The sequence below is a fragment of the Leopardus geoffroyi genome, chromosome B3 (genome assembly GCF_018350155.1).
Source record: "Leopardus geoffroyi isolate Oge1 chromosome B3, O.geoffroyi_Oge1_pat1.0, whole genome shotgun sequence".
Lineage (NCBI taxonomy): Eukaryota > Metazoa > Chordata > Mammalia > Carnivora > Felidae > Leopardus > Leopardus geoffroyi.
In genome coordinates this window covers 627751-644372 of record NC_059337.1, presented here as the reverse complement: position 1 = coordinate 644372, position 16622 = coordinate 627751, and the positions used below count along the sequence as shown (strand labels likewise).

Sequence of the window (16622 nt, the reverse complement as noted above, 5' to 3'; positions counted from 1 at the left end):
GGAAGGGAGGCAGGTGAAGTCCGGAGGGTGGGGAAAGTCGCAGGATCCCGTCTGAAGGTCAGGCATCTGATCCTCAGGTTTCAGAGGTGGGGCAGGCGGGGCTGAGACAGCCTAGGTTGTGGCCCTGGGAGCTGGTGGCACAGGTGGAATGAAACGTCGCTGGAAATGAGGACGTCAAGGCCACATGCTACCGGGGTCCCCTGGAGGACAGCAGGGCTAAGGGTGCAGGAGTCAGGAGGGAGCTTCCAGGAATGAGGGACGGAGCGCGGGAGATGGGCAGTGAGGAGGCATGTGGGCCTCGGAGGGGAGGGGTCTTCGCCAGGGCTGGGCAGGGCAGGGCAGCTGACCACGACCCGTCGTCCCCAGGAACAGGAGGAGGTCCCTGAGCAGGACCAGGTTTAGCTAAGGCAGCTCCTGCCCGCACACGAGGAAGGGCCGCGGCCACCGAGGGCAGACGGCTGGGCCTTCGCCTGCGGCCGGCCGGCCTCCAGGCTCGGGGTGGGGGGCACTGCTGCGCCCCGCGCTAACCTAACGGACGTGCAGCAGAGAGCCTGGAGACTAGGGCTGCGGGACCAGCCCCGCCTGGGAGCCGCCGCTCTGGCCGGGCCTCTCTCCTCAGCTTGCTTTGGAGCAGCGTCCACCTTGGGGTCCCCGGAAGGCCTCTGTACCCCTTTTCGTAGAGGGGGCCGCCCTGCCGGGCGCACGGAGCGCAGTTCAGGGAAGACACATTCCGGAAATTCCAGTTTCTGGGGGGCTTGGCGGGTCGCGGCCAAGAGGCCCGGCTGAGCTCCGCCGCCAGAGGGCGCATGCGACCCGGCGGGGCGGTCGGGGCCGTCGGGGGGCGCCGCGCGCGTCCGGCCCCGGGCCCGCCCCCAAACAGCGGCCGGCGGGGCCCGCGGGGCGGCGGGGGCGGGGCCAGGCCGGGAGGGGCGGGGCCGAGGGCGGGGCGGGGCGGGGCGGCCGGCCGCGCGGCCCCCTCCCGCGCTCCCTCCCTCGCTCCGCTCCGCTTTCTTTCTTTCTTTCTTTCTTTCTTTCCTTCTAGCCGTCGGGCTCTGGGTCCCTGGAGCCTCCTGCGCCGCCGAGGGGGCGGGCCCTGCAGCCTTTGTTGCCGCAGGCCGGGTCCCGACGCGGGAGCGGCGCGCGGGCCCGGCATGTCCTGAGCCGGACCGGGACCGGGCAGCGAGCGGACGGGACGGACGAGAGCGCGCGCGCGGGGCCCCCCCTCGGCGCCGCCCGCCCCGGCCATGCCCGGCCGCCCCAGCCCCGCGCCGCGGCTGCGCCCCCTGCTCCTGCTGCTCTGCGCCGTGGCGCCCGGCGACCCCGGACCCGCACCAGGTGGGTGGCCGCCCCTCCCCGCCGGCCGGCCCCGCGCCCCCCTCTCCTCGCGGCCCGGGTGTTCGGCACCGGGGTGGGGGGGGGGGAGGTCGGGGGGCCAAGCCGCGCCGCTGGGCGCCCTCTACGGCCGCGCAGCCGGCGGCCCCCCGCCGGTGCCCGGAGGAAGCCCCTCTGCCCTCGGGCGCACGGCGCGGGCCCCCTCCACCCCCGTCTGGTCCGCGCGCGGAGGGCCCGGCGTGGAGCCTCGTCGGCGCCTGGTCCGCGGAGCACCCCGCCGACACGCAGCGGGCCGGGGCGCGGGGTCGGTGGCGCGGGGTCCCAGCTCGCGCGCCCCCAGCACTTCCTGCCTCCCCTCCCCCGAGTGTGCAGGCGCCCGGGCGCAGCGGAGGGGAGCGGAGGGGAGCTTCTCTCCCGGCCCTGGGCTCGGCTCTCCCTGCCCCGCCCGGCTTGCCTCCGACGAGCCTCTGGCCAGAGTCCAGGTCCTTGCTCGGCCGCGGAGCTCCAGGCGTCCGAGGCAGCCGGCCTGGAAGTTTCGGAGCCGAGGGTCTAGGGGACCCCTGGCCGTGTGCCCAGGGAGCGCTGATGGGGGCCGGTCGGATAGCCGGGAGAGAGCCATGCGGGCCAAGCGGTCGGGAGGGCTTTGTAGGGGAGGAGAGGCCAGAGCCCGGAGGGACTGGGGATGGATGAACTTCGGGTGGGGGGGGGGGGCGTCCCCGCGGCGGGGCGTGGGCTGCATGGGGCCTGCGTGCTGGGGATGCCGCAGCCTTGGAAAAGCGTCCGGGGCCGGAGTGTAGGAGGAGGCATTTCAATCAGATCTTAGAAGTTTTGGGGAGCCGTTGAGGGGAGTAGCTCATGAAAGCAGGGTTTCAGGGAGGTTCCCTCTAGCAGTGCGTGTGGAGTGTAGAGGGAGCAAATATTTAATGAGGTTCTTAATTCTCATCAGTCCTACAAGAGTGCTGCAAGGCAGGTGACAATGCGGGACAGGCTCAGAGAGGAGGGTGGCCTGCCAGTCTGGCCCTTTAGCTACCGCGTGAGTCCTTTACCCCCCTGCTCAGAGCGGGGACCCATGGGGACTGACCAGGTGATGGGGATGAGGCAACACGGACCCCCTTGGCCCAGGGAACTTGGGTCCAGGACCCTGGCAGCTGTGAGAGGAGTGGGGAGTCGGAACGTTCTCCACTTGCATTGGAAGCCAGACCCATGGATGAACTTGGCCAGCCTCCTGCCCCTCCCGGGCTGTAGTTAAGTGGGGACAGTGGTGTCTGCCTCCCCCGGTTCTTGGCAGGACTGAGATGCTGAATGTCAGTTGCTTAGCACAGGGCAGAGTGACTGACTACCATGTGGTGGCCATTTTCGCTAATGCCACAGAGACCCAGGAAGACCGGGGAGACCTTGGTGGGTCCTGTGCTTTGGACCTGCCGTTTGGCAGTGGACGCAGGGCAGGTAGCTTCTCCCACCCAATGTGCCCCCCACCCCTGGGTGGAATGTCTATTGTGGTGTCCCCGCGGGTACATGACAGGGGGCCTCCCCGTTCTGCCCCCACTCGGGGTGCCTGAGCCCTGGGCTGCCGAGCTGAGCCGTCTCACTGTCGTCGGAGCTGCCCAGAGGTCCTAGACTCTCCCCGCTGCACACGACCTTCTTTGAGACCAGAGGGCATATCCTGGACACACTTCTAGGAAGCTGTACCCTGATTGTTTGTCCTGTGACAAATCAAGGGATTCGTTGGGGTTGTTGGGACTGGGGCCTGGTAGTGTCCCCACCAGCACGCTGAATTGCACACGTGGGCTGTGTGTGCGTGTACGTGCATGCGTGCCGGGCACACGCAGGCCGACCTGAGGAGGACGGCATCTGTCTCCCCCACATCCACACACACACCACACACCTTGGTTATTTGTTATCTTTGGCATGAGCTTCGGGTCAGGTCGTTTGAAGGGCTGGACCGTCACTCTGGTTCCTGAGAGAGAGGTGACGGTAAACACCACGTTGGCATTTCTCTGGTAGAAGCTGCAAAGTGACAGTTCTGTCACCTAGGGATGGTATTCAAAGTATGTAACACCCTGACCAGAGCTCCTGACCTGGCAGGAGGGACTTGGCCATGAACCACTGGCCGTCCGTCTTCCTGCACAGTGCCCACACCCATCCCCTCGCCCAGTGCCCGTGCACCCGCATGCCTTCTAAGACTGGACCCCGCAATTTCCCCTTGCTGGCACTGGGCGCTGCTCGCTTCAGCCACCAGGTCTCTGCCAGGGGTTGGCTTTAGGAGACCGTGAAAGAGTTATTTGTTTTATAACACACTTTGCCCCCTTTATGGCATTTTAATGGCAAAACAATAAAGTTAATTACAAAAATAATTATGCAGAACAAAAGAAGAAGATAAAAATTATGGCAAAGTGATAGCTTCCTAGAAATATTTTTCTTTTTGCTTTTTTTTTTAAAGTTTATTTTGAGAGAGAGACAGAGAGAGAGAGAGTGCGAGCTTGAGCGTGAGCAGGGGAGGGGCAGAGAGGGAGAGACTCCCGAGCAGTGACCACACTACTGGTGCCGAGAACATGGTGCTGGAACTCAAGAACCACGAGATCATGATCTGAGCTGAAACCAAGAGTCCGATGCTCAGTCCACTGAGCCACCCAGGAGCCCCTATTTTTCTTTTTTGATTAAAAAGTATTTTCTTGGGGCGCCTGGGTGGCCCAGTCGGTTGAGCGTCCGACTTCGGCTCAGGTCATGATCTCACGGTCGGTGAGTTCGAGCCCCGCGTCGGGCTCTGTGCTGACAGCTGGGAGCCTGGAGCTGCTTCGGATTCTGTGTCTCCCTCTGTCTCTGCGGAGTATGCTTCAGAGCGTCTCTTGCTAATTTTCAGTTACAACTTAGCTTTGTTTTCTGTGTGTGCCACGTCCCGTTCTCGGCACCCGCGTGTGAGCCCAGGGGACTCTCCCACAGGCAGAGAGAGCAGGTGTGACGATTATCATACCCATTTCGCAGATGGAGAAACAGACCTGATGCTGGAGTGTCTCCCCTGTGGGCTAACAGCCACGGGTGGCGTCTGGGTCTGGCACACGCTGACCCTCGAGCCGGTTACCTGCGTGCCTCTCTGCTTGGTCCCCGTCGCAGTTTCGAACTTAACAGACTGCTTCTGTATAACTCACCTTGAATTTCTGTCCTGCGGTGTTTGCCCACGGTCTAGAGCAGGGATTCTTAACAGGACCGCACATCCCAGGGCACACGCATCCTCGCTCCCCAGGGACACTTGTTTGGAGTCCTTGGGGCCATTTCTCCGCACTGCTTCAGACTCCCCCATCACATGCGAGCTCCGGACGTCTGCGGGTGTGCACGTCTGCGGGTGTGCGGTGCGGCTGCGGTTCCGCGGGGCAGTGAGCGCGTCAGCCCGGCACCGCGCACCCGCACCTCCAGCCGGTCGTTCGTGGCCTTGGCCGTGACCGCCCGAGCCCGGGAGCCGCTTCAGACCTTGGGATGTAGCTGTCTCGTTGCCCACCTCTTTGTCCCGCGCCCCTCCCTCCGTTCCCGACCTGGGTTCTCTGCGCCGGTGAGCAGGGCCAGGCCAGCCTCAGCACGATGGCGACTGCCCCGGTCACACAGCCACCGAGCGGCCGGCTTGAGGCCTGAACCTTTCTGTGCTCCAAGCCGCGTTCTTGGCCGTGCACGATTTTTTTCACTCCATCGTCCCATTGTACAAAACGCGTGCGTGGCCGAGCTTCCCGTCTTGTGTTGCCCACACCCATGGCACCTTGTACTCTTGGGGTCCGTCACACGGCGCCCACTACCGCGACCCTCCGTGGGTCCACCTCACATGTTGCCCTCTCCAATGAGACTTTTCCTCCTCCGTCCGCCCATGAGGTGTCCCCTCCCCCGCCTGGGGCCCATCTCAGCACGGGGCCAGGGGTGAGGATGAGTGCCCTCTGCCGGGTCTCTGTTTTGAGGGGGAGGACGGCGTCCTCTGCATTTTCCTGGACTTTGGAGCACCCGCCGCTCCCTCGCAACGAGCAGTCAGTGGCGCCACCCCAAACGCCACGCACTAGGGCAAGTGAGCAGACATGGTGGGCGGGCTCTCTCTTGTTTTCCCGTTGTTGTTAGAAATTCAGTTCTTTGGTCATTGAGAGGCAGCATAACCGTGAGGCCTTAGGACCCTACCTTTACAGTTGGGGACACAGCAGGGGGCCGTGGGGCAGGCCGCTGGGGGGGATATGGGCCCTCTCCCAGGGGGGCTCCCTGCTCGACTCCAGCCACTTCTGCCACGTGGGGATTTAGGCCTGATGGGGATAGATGGCCAGGCTTTTCCAGGAAAGCTGGAAACCAACTTGGTGCACTATCGCATAACTTTTAAACATAGGCAACTGATTAAATATTTCCAATATTTGTGGAAGCCAAAATGAACGACCAAGATCAATAAACCGACAGAAAACAAGTCTGCAGGCGGTGGTTGGGAAGCTCTAGTCCCAGAGGCCCTCGTTGGACGTCAGAGAAGGAGTCTCCCTCCTCAAAGTGCCGACCCCTGGCTTCCGAAGGTCAGCCTCCGAGATGAGTACGTCAGAGTCCCTGGAAGGCGCGGGAAAATGCGGAAAACGCAGAGTGAGGGGCCCAGAGCTCTGGGGCCATGGAATCGGTCTCTGGGCCGTCCCAGCCTCCGCACTCTTCAGTCTTTCCAAGCTCTCCAGGTGTGGCCGCTGTGAGACCAAGTGCACTCCCGGTGCAGGGTCGTCCAACTTCCCTGACGATGGCAGTCCCCCGAGGCTCTGGGGAAAACCCAGCTTCCTAGTCCCATTTCCTGGAGATGCTGATTCAGTGGGTCTGGGATGGGGCCTGGGAATTCGTGTCTAACAAATTCTTACCCGAGAAGTCTGGAAAATCCTCGCACGAGTGTCCTCCAGGGACTCGGGGAGGGAAGATTTGCCCGGAACCACGCAGGGTCACCCGGCGCGTCCGCCTCTCGCCTGAGCACGTGCTCTTGGGCTGCACCCTGAGGGCCAGCCGCCCGGCGGTTGTGGGCAGTGGGGCATGTCCTCCGCAGGGGCACACCGCCGGTGTGTGTGCGGGGCACTCTGCACGTGGTCTGGCAGGACCCGGGCGAGAAGGTTTCTGCAGCCTGGCCGGGATGCGGCTCTGGGCTGGGTTCCCCGGCAGCCACAGAGGGAGCCTTGGTGGGACATCTGCAGGGTGTCCGGGCATGCCTGTGGCCCTAGGGGTCATTGTCCTGAGCAGCTGGGATTCTGGGGAGCTGGGCATATGCCCGGTTGGTCAGAGCAGGACGTAGGGCTGAGACACACTCCGGTGGGCCACTTTCCTGACTGTTCCTCCGAGCCTGGAAACTGCAGAGAGCCAAAAGAGGACAAGAGCCTCAGCCCCAGGGTCCCTGCCCCCCACCCGCCATGGCGCCACTCTGCTGTGTCCACGTGTCCACACGAGATTGCTTTTGCAGATTAGGTCTGGTAGCTAAAGAAGTTTGAACAACTTGATGCAGCACAACTCCCTCATGTCAGTGATGAGGAAAGAGGCCCAGGAGGGGACAGACCGCTGAGAAGGTAGAAGAGTGTTCCTGAAGAGACAAGCCATCTGGGAGACCTGGAGCCCGGTCCCGGCTCGATGACGCTGGCTGTGTGGCTTCAGGCCGGTTGTGCGCTTCTCTGAACCTCCCTTTGCCTTCTTCAGAAGCAGCCTGGAGACTTTACTGCAGGTGCCCTCCTGGAATCTGCGGCCCCAGGGACATGGGCAAAATGGGAAGGATCCGTGAACTTGGACGGGAAGATACTGTGTCTTCAAGCTTTTTACCTCCGTTTGCATTTCCTTCAATTACGCATATTAGCACCAAAGTACGATGGCATTAGCACCTCCTGTGATTTTGTTACCGAGGCAAACAACCAAAACACTTTTCTGTCTCATTACAGTTGCAGGTATCTTGAGATAAGGTTGATACTCGTCACTTCAAAATCACCATAAAAGTTGCCCGTAGATCTTGTTTAATGCGTTCACAAAGGAGCACGTAATTCTATATCCCACCTCTAAAATTATTCTGATAACTGTGTTTCACTATGATCGGTTTCCTTGGCACTCATTTGCACCTTATGCATTTGAAAACATTATTCTGAGAAGGGGTCTGTGGCAAAAAAGGCTAGGAATCTGGTGTTAGTGGGAAATCAGAGAGGACAGATGTCCTCCAGGTCTGGAACCTTCTCTTCAAATGAACCAGAGCTGCTCTGCTCAAATGGGGGCCACTCATCTGCGTGGTCTTCCTCCATCTCTCCTTCGCAGGAGGACTGGAGGGACGTGCAGAACCCTCCGGCACCTGAGGGCACATGTTAAAGCCCACCAGGCTATACGATCCCCGCAAATCGTAATTGCTGGCAGGCGCGGTCATTGGGCCAGGCACTGCTGTGTGATCACTAACCCTCCCAACAGCCCTAAGGGTGCAAATGGTTTTTACTCCCATCTACAGATTCACTCACTGAGAAACTAAGCCTTAACTGCTCAGAGTCCTAGGACACTCTGGGCCCGTGAAGTCTTCAACAAAGACTGGAGAGCTTCTTGCCCTCCTGGAGTTTGCATTGGGAGAAAATAGAAAAAAAACTGAAACAAGGCATATGGCATTCCCTGAGTGCTGTGGGGAAAAGCAGGGGCAGAGGGGGGCAGGGAGTTGCCTTTTTAAAGCAAAGCGGTCAGGGGAGGCGGCAGTGAGACCTTTGAGCGGGGCTCGAAGGCGCGGCTTCGAGGCGAGGCTGGATCTTGTACAACCTGCACAACAGGCAGCGGGCAGGGCAGCGTGTTCCGCCCGGAGGGGGCGGCAGTGCGGCTTGGGGGCGGGGGTGGGGCGGGAACCGCAGGGAGGCAGGTGTAGCCGAGGTGAGACTGAGGAAGAACCTTGCCCGGGGCCACACTGGCCAGAGCTCTGCGTTTTTCGGAGGCGGCCACTGCAGGGTGTGGGGCGGAGGCGGGCCTCCTCTGGCCGCTGCGCCGCACGCAGACGAGGGAGGGGGCCCGCGGGAGGTCGTCGCGGTGACCCGGGTGGAGGAGCGGGCCGGGCAGGTGCCCCGCGGCCCCGACCGCAGCCGGTTTTCTCCCCGCAGGGAGCGGCGCCGACGGCCGCGCGGCGCTGGACGTGGTGCACCCGGTGCGCGTGGACGCGGGCGGCGCCTTCCTGTCGTACGAGCTGTGGCCGCGCGCGCTGCGCAAGCGGGACGTGTCCGCGCGCCGCGCCGCGCCCGCCTTCTACGAGCTGCAGTACCGCGGGCGCGAGTTGCGCTTCAACCTGACGGCCAACGCGCACCTGCTGGCGCCCGGCTTCGTGAGCGAGACGCGGCGGCGCGGCGGCCTGGGGCGCACGCACATCCGCGCCCGCGCGCGCCCGCCTGCCACCTGCTCGGCGAGGTGCAGGACCCCGAGCTGGAGGGCGGCCTGGCGGCCATCAGCGCCTGCGACGGGCTGGTGAGTGAGCGCGGGAGTCCCGGCCGGCCCTCCGGGATGGCGGGGCTCAATCCTGAACGGAGCCAGAGCGTCCGCAGGCCTTGTTAGGACAGAGCCTCGGAGGGTGGGGGTGAGTGTCCGAAGCCTCCGTTTCTGCCGGTGCAGAGAGCGGACTCGGAGAATCTCTGTGCAGGCCAGGTAGCTCCTCGAACGCGCGGTCCTTGCTCCTTGGCGGCGTCAGTTAGGACTGCTCCCCCACAGCCGCTCCGGCTGTGCTTCTCCAGGACAGGCAGCCTCACCTTCACCCCCAGGGGGAGCAGGCCTTTGGGTGGAGTGGTCGCCTCCCTCTGCTGGGATGCACGGGGACCCCCAATGCTCTGGGCTAGGTGACCGGCTCTGCCCTCCCCCTCCCCGCGGGGATGCGTGGACCTCCACCCCCCACCCCCCCACCCCACCCCAGGGTCCTCAGCTGAGGTCGCTCAGGAGGAGCCACGGGCAGTAGCAGGACCGGCCTAATGAGAGCCCACGCCACAGCTGCCACACATCAGGCCCTAGGCGCCTGCCCTTTCTGCTAATCTCCTTGGATCCGCAGCAGCTGTTCATAAGGGTGTCGTTCCCATTGACAGATGAGGAAGCAGGCGGGGAGACGGACTGGCCCAGGGCCACCCAGTTAGCCAGTGCTGCAGTCCGCATTCACACCCGGGTCTGCAGCCTCTGGGGGCGGGGGGGGGGGGGGGGCACTCTCTGGCACGCGGGGCTCACCTCGACCCTGCACAGCCCCAGGGGCACACTTGGTGCCGTGGAGGGAGCTGCGGGGTGAGGGAGTGGGGGGGTGAAATCCCCTTCCCTGCTGGAGCCCTGAGCTTCCTCGGGAGGTGGCCGGCTGCCCAAAGACACTTCCCCAAATCCCTCCCTCTTGGGGCCTCTCTGAATGCGGCGGATGTGCCCAAGACACGCCCGCCGGGCTTCCCTTCTCCGAAGGTCCTGGGACCAGGGCGTAGGATGTCCTGGTGACTGAGCATCTCCGTGGCTGGGGTGTGGGGAAGCTGCACTTGGAGTGATTCATCACCTCCGGGAGAGTGGGCTGCAGGCCAGCTTTGAGGCGACACAATGGCTGGCATGCAGGGGAGACGGATAGTGGCCTGGGCGTACCGGGCGGCCCGACTCAAGACGGCCGTTTGGGAAATGGCCTGGGTGCTGGCCCCGGGGCCGCCCGACTCAAGACCGCCGTCTGGGACCGCGCAGAAGATGCCATCTCAGATCTAGGGTGCTCCCGTCTCCTGCTCCCAACAGGGCGGGGGAGGGGGGGGGGCGAGGTGGGCGTGTGCGGCATCTTCGGAGGCTGGTGGCTCCGGGGCTCAGCCCCCAGGCCCTTGGCTGTGTGAAACGGCCGGGAAGGACGTGCCAGGAGGAGGGTCCGGAGTGAACAAAGGCCCAGAGCGGAAGACGCACGCGCGCTCGGGGTCAGCCGGGTGCTGGGAGCAGCGTGGGCTCGGCGGGCAGCACGGCCTCCGGGACGGTGGGGACGGCAGTGCTCATCCGCCCCGTGTGAGCCTGCACCTCTTCCCAGACAGGTGTGTTCCGCCTCTCCAACGAGGACTACTTCATCGAGCCCCTGGAGGGTGTGCCCGCCCGTCCTGGCCACGCCCAGCCCCACGTGGTCTATAAGCGCCAAGCCCCAGAGAGGGGGGCCGAGCTGGGGGGCCCCAGAGCTCCCGGCACCTGCGGGGTACCAGGTATGGTCCTCTCCTGCCCGGGGAAGGGGATGGGCCTGGAGGCACCGAGCTTCTTTCCAGAAGCCTCTCTCGACATCTCCATGCACACCTCCCCTCGGACCAAAGGGACGCAGACAGACAGACACATCACCACAGCCCGTGCCTTCCAAATGTGCCTCCGGCCTGAGTCCTCTGCCTGCCAGGCCTGCCCCAGCTGATGCCCTGGGCTGACCCCTCTCACCACCTCCTCACCCACTGCCTGGCCAGGCCCACCAGGGCAGCTAGCCAGGAACCTCCCGCCCTTCCCCACACTGGTCCCCGCCCAGAATAACTCCTCTCTGTCCCTGGGGACCTAGCTCCAGCCCTTCTTCTTCAGAGCGGCCACGGTGCTGGCCAGTCCAGGTAGGGAGCCGCCTACCGTGGGCTGCCGGGTTGGGGACTGCTCGGCCGGCACGCCAGCCTCGGAAGGTGCCGCCGCTCAGGGACTCCACTGGTTGGAACAGATATCCTGTCATGCTTCTGGGCCTTGGTTTTCCTGCTTCGTAGATGTGCTGTCTCTCCTGATCCGGGTCAGCCTGGGACAGTGCAGTGGGTCTCCCAGGCAGCGGGCTGGGCCCTGGGGACCGCATGTGCTGGGATGCACCAGCCCCCTGGGGCTAGGGGCCCAGGAGCTGCCTCGCTGTGTGTTCCTGTCCCCCGTTTCATTGCCCCCCTCCTCCGAGGTCAGCTTCCGTGGCTGTTTGGCTGATTCCTGTTTGTAGGCGGGGATGCTCAGGGTCAGAGAGGGGAAGTGACCGGGTCAGGGTCACACGGCACAGGTCCCGGGCAGAGCCACAGGGGGAGTCCAGGCTGCTGCCTGTGATCCCAGCGCTGAGGAGAGGCCCTGGAGAGGCACGGCCTGGGCCAGCCTGCTGGCAGCTAACCCCCACCCGGCCTGGGGCCCACAGCGTCCACGGAGCCGGAGGCCCGGCGAGAGCGTTGGGAGCAGCGGCAGCAGTGGCGTCGGCAGCGCCCGAGGCGTCTGCATCAGCGCTCGGTCAGCAGGGAGAAGTGGGTGGAGACCCTGGTGGTCGCGGACACCAAGATGGTGGAGTACCACGGGCAGCCGCAGGTCGAGAGCTACGTGCTGACCATCATGAACATGGTGAGGCTGCGGAGGGCGGCGGGGGTGTGGGGCCCGGGCAGCTGGGGGGTGGCGGGGGTGCGGTCGGGGGGCCGGGCAGCTGGGGGCGGCGGGGGTGCTGTAGGCAGTGGGAGGGCGGACCCCAGGCTGTCGGGTCCAGTAGTGGCTGGCGGACATCTCCTGGGTGAAGGGTCGCCGTTTGGCCCAGGACCTGGCTCCTTCCTGCCTCCCTGTGCAGGCTCACAGGACACAGGCATCCACTGTGTGAGCCCCATCCTGGAGGGGGGTCTGGCCCTCACGTTCGCTGGGCTTTGATCAGGTCAAGCACTGGTCGGGACAGAGAGGGGACCCCTATGAGTCCATTAGCGCCAGTCACCTGGGGAGGCTGCAGGGGCTGGCAGGGACACGGGGGCATACAGCAGCCACTGAGAAGGGCTGGACCGTGGGTGATGGCTGCAGCCTTGCGAACACCGGCCTGTTGGGTCTCCTGTAGTCACTGCCCTGTCTGAGCCTCACCCCCATCTCCTAGGTGAGGGAAGAAAGGCGCAGAGAGGCCAAGGGACATGTTCACAGTCACACGGAGGGGGCTGGGGCTCAAGTCTGTGCCTCTGGGTCCAGAGAGGGCTGTGGTGGCCAGGGCTTGCCAGGATGGGGTAGCTGTGGCGGAGGTTGGGGAGAACTTCCCTCCCTCTTCCCTCTGGAGCAGGTGTTTATTTAGCGCTGCTGTGCCGAGTGCCAGCTCTACCCCAGATAAAGTGACTAAAGTGACGGGTGCACGAGAACAGGTTCCCTTCCGGCAAACTCTGCCTCTTTGTAGCATGTCGCAAAGCGTATTCCAGGGAGGACTTATTCTGAGATGCTGATAAGCGTTCTGTGAAAAAAAGGTGCCATGGTTGAAGAAGTTTGGCAACAAGGGTTAACAGAAAGGAACGCAGACCTGTTTACTGCGGGACTTCTCAGAGCCTTCAAAGCTAACACGTGTTGAGAATTTTCCGAAGTTAAGAGCAGGGGCTTTGCGGCAAACCTGGGTTCTGAGCCCAGGTGAACCCTGTCTTAGAGCCTCAGTTGCTCTACCTGTAAATGGGGACGGTCATGCCCACTTTAGAAGTAAGACGATTAAGCAACATACTGCAGGTAGGGCTCTCAGTACAAGGACTGTACACGTCGGGCTCGGCACGTGTCCGCTGCTGCTGGCGTGGCTGCTGTAGCACCTGCCCTTCAGCCCCGCAGCCACCTTCAGGGCAGCCACACTGTTTACTCAGGCCTCCTGCGGGCTGCAGTTTGTCAGTGTGCCTTCTGTGCCAGACCCAGACCTGTGTGTGGGAGCTCGGGTGGGTCTGCTCCAAGCATCGCCAGCCAAGTTCCCCGCCTGCCCCTTTCGGAATGGCTTGTGTCATACCGTCAGCTCACTGGAAGCTTGTGGTCACCTGTAACCCCCAGATCTTCCACAGTCCACCCAGGCTTGCTCTCCGGGCCTGCAGCAGAGCTGGGCTGGGGATCGTTTATCCGGTTGAAACACCGGTACTGACCTCAGGCCATCGCAGACACTCACTGGCTGAGTGGGTCGGCCGGTGACCACTGCCCCCCTCCAGTCCTGCCGTTGTTGCTCTGCCTCTGTACTTCTCTGCCTCTGTCTGGGGTCTATACTTCTTGGGGGGCAGAGGCGTCATACGTGCCAAGGGAAGGACCTGGTAGTGGCCGGAGCCGCCCACAGCCCTGACTCGGGACACGGGAGGCCAGCTGTCGGGACGGTCTTGGCAGAAGCTTAGGGGCTTCTCGCCGTCCAGGCCCCTCTGCTGGGACCTGCTGCCTGTGGTCTAGGGAAGACTCCTGACTTCCTTCAAAGTGCTTTTCTCATCCTCTGCGGATTCTTTAGAATGAGACAAGGCGTCAGAAATTTTTAGCAGGTGCCCAAGATTCATTCCTTTGTTCAAAAAGCTCTTTTTGAGTGCCCGTCACGCCAGGTGCTAGATGGGTCACTGGGCTGGAAGAGGGCCCACAGAGACCCCGCGGGGCCGAGGAGACCAATGTCAGCGAAACCGTCATCTTGTGGAATCTGAAAGTCAGCAGAGGGGCTGCTAGGAAGGACACGTTCACGTGCTTTGGGAGTGTCTGGCAGAAGAAAGCTCCTCAGAAGATGTGCTCGAGGGTTGAGAGCTGGAGACGGGAGGACAGAACTTGGGAAAGACGAGAGGGAGGGCATTCCAGGCCGAGGGCACAGCATCTGCAAAGGCCCTGTGGTATGGAGAACGAAGGGCTTCTGAAAGAGCCAGAGTGGTTGGACCAGGGAGTGAGGACGGAGGGGCCGTCAGCGTGTGGGGCGGGACTGGGACTTTTGTCTTCACCCTGTGGACAGGAAGACCCACTTGCTGCTTTAAGCAAGGGCACGGTGACTGGGTTTGCATTTCAGTGGCAGGTGACTATGAGGCTGGAGGAGACCTTTACAGCTGGCCAGATGAGAGGCTGTTGCCTCAGGCTGGGCGGTGGCCTTGGAGGTGGATGTAGGGAACATCCAGGAGGTGGAATTGGTTGATGCTGGGGAGGGGGCGGTGCCCGGATGATGCTGGGGAGGGGGCGGTGCCCGGATGATGCTGGGGAGGGGGCGGTGCCCGGATGATGCTGGGGAGGGGGTGGTGCCCGATGATGCTGGGGAGGGGGTGGCGCATGGAGGTGGACGGAGGCACCTTGGGTTCTCAAAAAACAATCTATCCTGTTAATGGGCTTTTGTGTCCTCTTGATAGCGTGTGTTTTGTCCGTTTCTATCAATATCATTTTTCTTGATGAAGCTGCTGGAAGCCAACTCATGACTGGCCTGTCCCGCCATCTCTGCCAGCTGGGAACCTGATACCTGTCGCAGGCTGACCTCTTTCTTGTTCTGAGGGAGCTTCCCCCACCCATCTCCCTGCACCTTCGTGTACCTTCCGTCTTTGGGGGCGGCCTTTCCTGGGACTGGGTGGGGAGCCCCCGTGCAGCCGTGGGGCCTCCGAGAGCTTGCGCCTGCCGTCTTGGCCCCACGGCTGTGCCCCAGGGAGAACTTGAGTGTGGGGCAGTGGGGAGACTCTGGGGGCCTGTGCCTGCCCCAGCCCCCTCTCTAGTCCCGGCCCGCGTCTCCTGCCTCGTGGGAGGGCTCAGTCCTGGGATGCTGGTCCTGGCGAACCCAGGGCAGGAAGAGGCTGCGGGGCCTCCCAGCCCAAGACAGAGGAGGCAGACTAGGGCCCTGGGGTGGGTGAGCTGGGTGAGCAGATCCCACACTGGTGCCCAGAACGGGCCTGGGTCTGGGCCGGCCTTTTGTCCAGACTCTGCGGTGTGTGTGCAGGTGAGGGCACGTTCCCCTGTGGGTGCGCTGCGTGAGCTCCCCCGCGTGAGGACGTGGGTGGTCGGAGGTAGGCAGTGGCTGTGTGGTACCTCTCTGCAGGCTGGCAGGCTGACCCCCCCCCCCCTTTCTCGGGCAGGTGGCCGGCCTGTTTCACGACCCCAGCATCGGGAACCCCATCCACATTACCATTGTGCGCCTCGTCCTGCTGGAGGATGAGGAGGTGAGAGGTCATGTGGCCGCGGGCTGCCCAGCAATGGGCGTCGGCCGCCAGAGCCCTCCTGGTCCGTCACCCGAGCGGCCCCGTGTGGAAGGGCACGGCGGGCCTCCGTGGCCCGGGCAGTGTCCTCCGTCGCCCCTGGGTCCCCGGCCGGCCCTCCGCCGGGTGCCCCCAGGATGGGCCTGTGGGGGAGGGGTGGTCCCTGGAGGCTGGACCAGGGCTCCCCGGCCCCCGGGCCTCTGTCTCCTGCCTTTGGAGGAGAATGGGGCTTGGCCCTCCGGCGCTCAGGGGAGGGACCCGCGCTGCCCTCTCTGCCCCCAGGAAGACCTGAAGGTCACGCACCACGCGGACAACACCCTGCGCAGCTTCTGCAAGTGGCAAAAGAGCATCAACATGAAGGGGGACGCGCATCCGCTGCACCACGACACCGCCATCCTGCTCACCAGGTGCCGCCAGCTGTTGGGGGCGCGACACGGCCAGGGGGGCTGCCAGCTGTGGGGGGGGGGGGGCCACATGGCCAGCAGGGGCCTGCTCCGGAGGGCGGTGCTGCCTGACCCCGGCGGGGTGCGGACACGGCCCTGCCCCCGGAGCCCGTGTTAGGGAGCGCATGCACCTTTGGCTGGACCCTGGGTTCCGTCAGCACTTGGGGAGCTCTTGTGGGTTTTCCCAGAACTGTCCGAAGCAGGCCCCGTGCCCCCGGTGCCCCCGGTGCCGGCATCCGAGATAATATAGCGGGAGACCACGACCAGGACGTGGGCGCCCGTGCAGTCCACAGACTTGCTCAGGTTTTACCCGGTGTCCCTGCCCCTGAGTGTGCACGAGCGTGCGTGTGTAGCTTATACGCTTCTACCACACGTGTGCGATCCTGCCTCCACCTCCACAGTCTGGAGACAGAAGTGGTCCCTTGAAGGAGCTCTCTGCCCGGGGCCCCTCCGCCACTGGGGTCCAGGTCTGTTCAGGGTCTGTCCCTGCGTTCCTCACGGAGACAGTAACCAAAATTGTACACGGGGCTGCTCCCCAGGCACAAGTAGGTGTCCCCTGTGAATGCTGCTGCGGCACGATGTCCGAGTGGGGGGCACCTCCTCACCCCTCCCTCCCCCTACTCCTCCTCCCCCCTCCCCCTCCCCCTACTCCTCCCCCTCCCCCCACTCCCCCTCCCCCTCCCCCTAATCTCCCCCTCCCCCTAACCCCCCTCCCCCTCCCCCCTCCCGTCCCCCTAATCCCCCTCCCCCCTCTCCCTAATCCCCCTCCCCCCTCTCCCTAATCCCCCTCCCCCTACTCCCCCCTCCCCCTCCCCCCACTCCCCCCTCTCCCCTCCCCCCTCCCCCCTCTCCCCCTCTCCCCCTCCCCCTCCCCCTCCCCCCTCTCCCCTCCCCCTCCCCCTACTCCCCCTCCCCCTACTCCCCCTCCCCCTACTCCCCCTCCCCCTACTCCCCCTCCCCCCTCCCCCTACTCCCCCTACTCCTCCTCTCCCTACTCCCCCCTCCCCCTCCCCCTACTCCTCCT

General features: G+C 63.9%; 1 protein-coding gene across 1 annotated transcript in view; it reads left to right on the top strand.

Annotated features, from left to right (window-relative positions):
* The first annotated feature begins 967 nt into the window (after positions 1-967).
* Positions 968-16622, top strand: part of ADAMTS7 (ADAM metallopeptidase with thrombospondin type 1 motif 7) — a 48486-nt gene continuing 32831 nt past the window's right edge. Inside the window, 7 exon segments of the mRNA XM_045448539.1 lie at positions 968-1335; positions 8409-8677; positions 8680-8766; positions 10316-10481; positions 11408-11604; positions 15036-15119; positions 15438-15562. Of these exon segments, the coding sequence (XP_045304495.1) occupies positions 1245-1335; positions 8409-8677; positions 8680-8766; positions 10316-10481; positions 11408-11604; positions 15036-15119; positions 15438-15562 (1019 nt within the window). The 5' untranslated portion in view covers positions 968-1244.